Genomic DNA, 7,915 nt, shown 5'->3' with positions numbered 1-7,915 from the left:
ATTTCTATGTATTAAGATAGAATCACCACAATATTGCGAATATGCTTCTTCGTGGTGGATGAATGCATCCAGCCCTATTGCATTGTGGTCATTTGTATGAAAGTCATGGAATTAATGTTATCTGCACCATTAATAAGACCCTTTGAACAAGTTATTTTAGGCCATTTCTTGAGTTACAACAACGCGAATAGGCCGTTTGTTTGTAGACGAACAGAGCCCTATCGCGTTGTAGTGATTTATATGAAAGTCATGGAATTAATTTTCTTTTCACCATTAAGACCCTTTGAACATATTATTTTAGACCATTTCTTGAGTTATTTTTGTGTACTACGATAGAATCACCACAATAAATGCGAATAGGCCATTTCTTCGTGGTGGGGATGAACATAGCTAGCCATATCGCATTTATGGTCATTTGTATGGAATTCATGGAATTAATGTTATTTGCACCATTAAGACCCTTTGAACACGTTATTTTAGGCCATTTCTTGAGTTATTTCTATGTATTACCGATAGAATCACCACAACGCGAACAAATCGTTTCTTCATAGACAAACACAACCCTATCGCATTGTGGTGATTTGTATGAAAGTCATCGAATTAATGTTATTTGCACCATTAATACCCTTTGAACACGTTATTTTAGGCTATTTCTAGAGTTATTTATGTTCGTTACAATAGAATCACCACAATGCCAACATGCCATTTCTTCGTAGACAAACATAGCCCTATCATGTTGTGATGATTTGTATGAAAGTCATGGAATTAATATTATTTGCATAATTAAGACACTTTAAACACTTTTTTTAAGGCCCTTTATATGTATTAACATAGAATCATCATAACGGGAACATGCGTTTCTTCATAGACAAACACAACCTTGTCACGTTGTGGTGATTTGTATGAAAGTCATTGAATTAATGTTATTTGCACCATTTAGTCCCTTTGAACACGTTATTTTAGGCCATTTCTTGATTTATTTCTTTGTATTAAGATAGAATCACCACAACACGAATAGGCCGTTTCTTCATGGATGAATCTCGAGACGAACACAGCCGTCGTGTTGTGGGATCTGTATGAAAAGACACTTTAAATATGCTATTATCAATTCTTGATACAAAGAAAATGCTTCTAAAGATGTTGTTAATCTTATTTGATATTATTTTATTTTTAACTCGTCAAAATCACCACAACTTGAATAGGGTTCCTAGATATGACCGTCAAAACCTTATTGTGTTTTGGTGATTCTTGCATGAATAACCATCTTATATTACTAGATAATAACTCTTTGCAGATGGATTCAAGAGCAGAGCACATCTCTCACAGACACCAGCAGAGCAGTGATTCTGTACAATTTTCTTCACAAATTGGACCTGCACAGTTGCTTCTAGGAAATATAAAAAATATTTAACTGTGATTTTTCTCTTGGGGACATCTTGAGGGGGCCACCATGTCAGATTTCAGAGCATGAGGCAGAATTCTCATGATTAACTTTGAGGGACAAAATTCTTGTTTTGAAACTGACAATTTCGTGCATGTCAATGACATGAAGATGTCTTCTGGAAATAGTTTCACGCAAAAGATTAATAGAAGCCTTCAAAGGGTTCAAGAGAGCATGACGAGGATTGAGAAGAAGTGCCTTGTTCATAGCCACACATGCCGCTTTTTGTGAAGTATGATCATGGTCTAATCTGTTATCTAAATTTGATCCTTGAAGATGATGACCACGAAGGCACACAAGATGTTGAATTGAATGTATCCAAAGTTGTGGAGGAGGAAGAAGACTTTCATTAAGGAGAAAAAATTCTTGACTTTTCTAAGGACAAGAATTTAGCTCAATCTCTTGATGTTGAGCGTCTTTCATGAGGAGACTTTGATTCCGCCCTCAAGAGGGCATAACACTGCAGCTCGAAGATAATAGTTACATTCCTACATTTGCTTTGCCATATTTCCCAATCTGAGATCTCCAGTGTGTTTTGACATCGGATCTATAGGAAGCGTTTAACCTTAGGAAGGACTACTACCTAACAATCATTGCACAGAATCTCAAGGAGGATGATAATTTTGTAGAAACGGAGGGGGGTAGATAAGTACCTTCTTCTTGACTCCAAAGTTAATGATACATAACTCCTTACTACTAGGGAAGCCTTGGAAATGATGTTTAGAGATGCTTCATTGTATGAATAGGCTGGGCTCCCATATGAAGAGGAATTCCAAAATATTAAAAAAACTCCACATTTGTGATATGGGTCCTCAAGGGGATAGATGAATGTTGAGAAAGGGGATTCCTCAACTAAACTTTGGATGGATGAATTACTTGTTTACAATGAAGGTGTGTATGAATGAAGGGATCATCCACACTTTTTGATAGCTGCTATGTATGTGTTTTGTTTCCTTATTAAAATGATACATGTTGCTTGTTTGCAGCTTGTCATCTATGAAGATGATTTCATTCATTGAGGCAAAGTCTCACGCATAAGAGGATTGGGAAAGGACTTAGCCCTCAGAGAATACATAATATCATTCAAATTGCCACAATCTGTTATATATCATCAGAAGTTTTCAGACAATGCAAGTTTTCCATTGTTTCCTTATTAAAATGATACATGTTGCTTGTTTGCAGCTTGTCATTTATGAAGATGATTTCATTCATTGAGGCAAAGTCTCACGCATAAGAGGATTGGGAAAGGACTTAGCCCTCAGAGAATACATAAAATCATTCAAATTGCCACAATCTGTTATATATCATCATAAGTTTTCAGACAATGCAAGTTTTCCATTGTTTGCAATCAAGACTTTGTTTAGATATCTTGGGGGCTATCCTAATAGATGGAATAACTACAAGATAATGCTTCTAGAGAAGCAAACGGCTTTGTGAGTGTTTGGTTAGGGGCTTGGCTCTTATGAATTTAGAGGACCTTACCACTTGACCTACATAGCATATGCACTATCATGTGGAATTAAGGATAGCTGGTTGCTTAAAGATTTTGGAAAAATGGAGATTCTCATGTATCAAAAACAAATACCTTCTCATGTATCAAAAACAAATACCTTCTCCAATCGAAGATCATGTAGATGATAAGCCAACTCCGAAAAGGAGAAGGGTTTAGTGATTCTTCAATGATGATGATCATGATACTCATCAATATTCTATATTTGTTTGTAATTTTTATTGGAAATTTTCATCTCTCATAGAAAGAGTATTACAACTAAAAAGGCATACTGTTGTAAATTTCCTTGTGTGCTTTAGAGAAAAGTCAAAACATATTTTGACTATCTCTTGCATTGGGTCCACAGGAAACTTAATTGCTCTAACCAAATGCGTGTATATGAAAATAGTTGGTTGATCATCCCAAAGCTCATACACGTCATCTCCTGTGGATTTATACCAGTGCCCCACCACGAAATAAGTATTTTTATCAATCTTGTTACCCCAGCCCTTTGACTCCTGTACATTCGACAAGGTAGAAATCAACAATTTCTTCACTCTCCTTTTCGGGAAGGACTGCAGAGTTATCTTAGACAAAAAGGAAATCACTTAAGTAATCATAATTTCCCGCATAAGTGGGACCATGAATGTTATCATTTTCATCGTCATCTGATGTATCAGCATCATTAGAATCATCATCGGCTATGGGGACCAAGAATGTTATCATTGTCATCGTCATCTGATGTATCAGCATCATTAGAATCATCATCGGCTATGGGGACCAAAGTGTGGTATTGCCAAATCTCTACATGTGACCTACTCTTTCATCTTCTCCATTTAACCCCCTCCATACAAGGAGCACAAAGCACAACAATCTCCTAATATGGTGCAAAATTTGGCACCCATATTAGTATCAGTTTGACATATTTTGGTATTCCTTCCTAGGCTGTAGTGTCAACATAAGATAGCTTTCCTTCCTTGTCAGCTGTGAGGGTATAACTGTCATACGTTGGAGCATGCCTCTTGAGGGGCCTGGCCCCATCATCACAATACATGTTGTCCTCCACTGCAAGGGTACTTGCTAACCCTGCAACAACAGTTTTCCTGCCCTCGTCAAGCTCGCCTGCAATAGTTTTCCCGCCCTCGTCCAACTCCGGCGTGCAACCTTGAACGTTCACTTCCACCAAAAGACACTTTATCTATGTACTCAACTTTAAAAAGAGAGGGCTTTGAGAGAGAGAATGTAGATTAAATCTCCTAATGTTTAAAGTATAATTCCGCAATTCCACAGGACGAAAGGATCGAGAGGAATTCCTAACGTGCATCAGCAAGGGGCCGAAGCCATGATGATGATGCATTGGGAAGGGAGGTTGAATTGTGGGCGGCATCGTCGTCGGCAGGAGTGACCAAAGAGTTGAGGAGAGGGTATGCTTCCGAAACGGGTGAAGGGGATGGGTTGGGAAGTGGTGGTGGAGGGACCTGCACGAGACCCTCAAGCATTTGGACAACGGTGGCCATGCTTGGGCGAACGACCGGGTCAGATTGGACACAGCAGAGCGCGATCATCACCATACGCTCCACGCTGGCACCAGCCACGTTGCCGCATAGGCGCTCATCGAGCAGCAAGCCATCAAGATGGGGGTTGTTTGCGGCGGCGATGCTCATGGCCCATGTTGGTAGGTACCCGTGCTCGTTATCAAGGCATCTCCGCCCACTGATGAGCTCCAGCAGGACCACGCCATAGCTGTACACATCACTCTTGGGAGTGATGGTGGTGTTCTTCAACCACTCTGGGGCTACATAGCCCCGGGTGCCTTTGAGAGAAGTCATGACGAAGCTGTGGTTGTCGCTGCCGACGAGCTTGGCCAGTCCGAAGTCTGCCACCTTGGTATGGAACTCATCATCCAGAAGAATGTTCTCGGGCTTCACATCGCAATGCACGATGCGCTCCGCACACTGGTGATGCAGATACTCCAGCCCCCTGGCGGTGTCCAGTGCTATCCGGCACCTCGTCTGCCAGTCAAGCACAATTGTTTCGGCCACCCCTTCGGCCTCATCTGATCTGGCCACCGGAAACAGGCATCTGTCCAAGGACCGCCTCGCCATGAACTCGTAGACGAGCAAGCGCGAAGTCCCCTCCATGCAGAATCCTTTGAGAGCGACCAAGTTCACATGCGACACACTGCCGATGGTGGCCACCTCTGCTCTAAACTGATCGGAGCTCTGCCCAAGGCCTGCGTGATCTAGTCTCTTCACAGCCACTTCCACTCCCGTGGAGCTGAGGACGCCCTGATACACTGTCGCAAACGCACCAGCACCGAGTTTGGTTGAGAAATCCCTGGTGGCGAGTTGAAGATCCCTGTATGAGAATCTTGGAGGCAGTCTCGGAAGCTCCTGCAGGAAGAGCTCATCTTGGCCAGAACTGTTGCGTCGTCTTCTACGTTTGGTTGCGAAGAGGACTAGCACCAGAGGACATGTGAGACAAATTAGAAGCCCTAAGAGACTGCCCACGGCAATGCCTGCAATGGTGCCTTTGGAGAACCTACTATGGCTGGCATGAATTTTGAGGAACATGACCTGGCTGTTGTTCTCACCCTGCCTTATGGTGTAGAGCACTGGGAACAGCGAACAAGAAGCATCATAGAGTGCTGAATTGCAAGTAGTGTTGTGTTCACACAATGCACGGCAATCATCCTGGGACTTCACTGTAACCGCTGAAAGCTGGGGATGAAATATAACATTAATTGGAATTAGATTATACTTGGGATTCACTGGCCTGCACGCGGGCGGCGTCCCATCGAACCCTGGTGCACAGCTGCATGCCGGGCTCTTGGAAGAATTGCAGAGACTAAACTCACCACACAGGGTGGGTTTCTCGCATGTGCTTATGGACGAGTTGTAAAATTGGACATTTTGGCTGCCATTCCAGTAATTTATTTTGAGGTTACCGTCTGGCATGAAAAGTGCTGACATTAAGCTATTATTAGCTGGGGATCCCTCCTTCTCATTGTAAGCATTAGCAGTGCCAATGATAGCCCCATCATTGCCATGAAACGCCAAGCCATAATTCTGTATGGTCACATACTCAGCTACGGCTTCGCTTGGCGGCACGTCGTATTGCGGCACGTTGATACACAAACATGGACCCATTCATGGTGGTGAGAAGCGACAAGCGGCCTTGCTGGCTCAACTGCAAAGCATACATCCCAGGAGTGCTGAAATCCGGCTGTAAAGCTACTTCCTGTCTGAAGAAGAGAGTGGTGTTTTTAGTGAAATTCATGCCGGACGGCAGTAAAAAGATTTGGCTCTCATCAAAGCTTTGCCACAAAATCTGGCCCCCTTTACCCTCCAAAACCAGGTTGCCGTCATCTCTGAGAGTCAGGTTCTGCACTCCCAATCCCTTAGTTTGTGTCTGCCAAGCTATCCTGTTTTCATTAGCGTAGCGGTACTGCAGCGAGAGAACCCCATCGTGGCCTAGCTGGAGTGTGCACTGGCTGCCCACCACAGGCCCCGGGTCAGAGTTATAGTTGAAGGACCACATGACACCACCGGGGTCTTTCTTAGTGTATCTCACCCCAGCCATGCACTTATCCTCTCCATTATCTGTCCAGCTCCGAAATTCTAATTGAAAGAAGCCGTGGTCGGATTCCATCACCACATTGGAAGCTGGGGTAAAAGGACGTATATCGGAGGGCACCGAGAATGGGTTCGTGGAATTAAGTCCATGTTCTAATTGTGCTTTGAAGGCTGGAGGGATAAGAACAAGGATGAGGATGACCCAGCAGCTGGACATGGCGGGATATCAGATATGCTACGTGAAAACTTTGAAGCAAGCAGCTGCGCTAGTAGAGATTGGCTATGGCGCGTAGGACTCAGGCAGGCACTGTGGCAGAAAAAGTGATTACTAGAGCGCGTGTTGGAAGGAAAATAGGCCAATACCAATACGTCTCTTTATTGGTGGTGCCGTGTGCCTTATTCAAACCTTACGAAATACATCGTAGGGACAAGTACGTTAGTGTTAGTGATCCAAGGGCTTCATCTGTTATTTGCGAAAATTATTATTACGATGATTTTTAGTGAATAATAATCAAATCTCATGTATTATTTACTTGCATAGCTAACTAATGTAAGTATAGTTAAAATGTTTTTAAAATGTAGCTTGGTCTTGTACTGGCACCTACATGAGAGCCTTTTACATGCATGAGAAAAATATTTAAGGCCCACCCATTTTTCTAGAACATATTTGTAAAGAGATTCAAACAAGGCAAAAAAACAAATGCTTGCAAATTTGCTTGAGCCTTTCGCTTAAATGTACGTCCCCCCACCACTGATACCTACACCTAAGCATGCTTTGAAAACTAGACAAGGTGAGAAAAAGAAATGCTTGCAAAATTGCAAGAGCCTGTGTCTTAAATGTACGTCCCCACCAGTGATAACTACACCTAAGCATGCTTTGAAAACTAGACAAGGTGAGAAAAAGAAATGCTTGCAAAATTGCAAGAGCCTATGTCTTAAATGTAAGTCCACCATTGAAAGTATGTCCCACGAGCTTACAAGGCTACCCCCTCCTCGAGAAGTTGATCAAGTGAGGTGGTACCCCTAGATCTCTTTAACGAAATTGAAAGTGTTGTAAGTGAGGTGGAAAAGAATTTTTGCAAAAATCATGAAATCTATTAACTACAACAAGTATGTGAATAAATAATCAAAGTGACACAGTGCCATTTGTAAATAGATAATAATTTATAACTTGTTTTGTTTTTTTTAATGTGATAAAGTTGAATGATGTGTATATTATTTAAAGGAACATTGACCAACACCAAGATGTTAACTTATTTTAACTTGTAGGAAAAATATATTCTTCTAACAACACTCAATCATTGTATAATGTTTGTAGCTAGAAATATTTGAAGTTCTTTAATCCTACGACTTGAATCATAAAGTAAGCGTACCTTCTACCTTTAAAATTTTGCATTGGACTTTGCAAGA

At 41.8% G+C, this 7,915-nt stretch overlaps 1 protein-coding gene across 1 annotated transcript; it reads right to left on the bottom strand.

Annotated features, from left to right (window-relative positions):
* Positions 1 to 4,061: 4,061 nt before the first annotated feature.
* Positions 4,062 to 6,813, bottom strand: LOC147604743 (G-type lectin S-receptor-like serine/threonine-protein kinase At2g19130). Its single transcript, XM_086794906.1, has one exon. It carries the CDS (start codon positions 6,077 to 6,079, stop codon positions 4,244 to 4,246), a length of 1,836 nt encoding a protein of 611 aa, XP_086651032.1. The 5' UTR covers positions 6,080 to 6,813; the 3' UTR covers positions 4,062 to 4,243.
* Between the last annotated feature and the right edge of the window lie 1,102 nt (positions 6,814 to 7,915).

The sequence above is a fragment of the Cibotium barometz genome, chromosome 61, assembly GCF_041138505.1.
Source record: "Cibotium barometz isolate CiBa-2024 chromosome 61, ASM4113850v1, whole genome shotgun sequence".
Classification (NCBI taxonomy): Eukaryota; Viridiplantae; Streptophyta; class Polypodiopsida; order Cyatheales; family Cibotiaceae; genus Cibotium; species Cibotium barometz.
Note: the sequence above shows the minus strand (reverse complement) of the source record. Positions and strands in the feature narration are given on the sequence as shown.

Bases quoted from the DNA above. Each gene is read 5' to 3' on its own strand.
- LOC147604743 (XM_086794906.1), bottom strand. From the start codon at position 6,079: ATGGGTCCATGTTTGTGTATCAACGTGCCGCAATACGACGTGCCGCCA.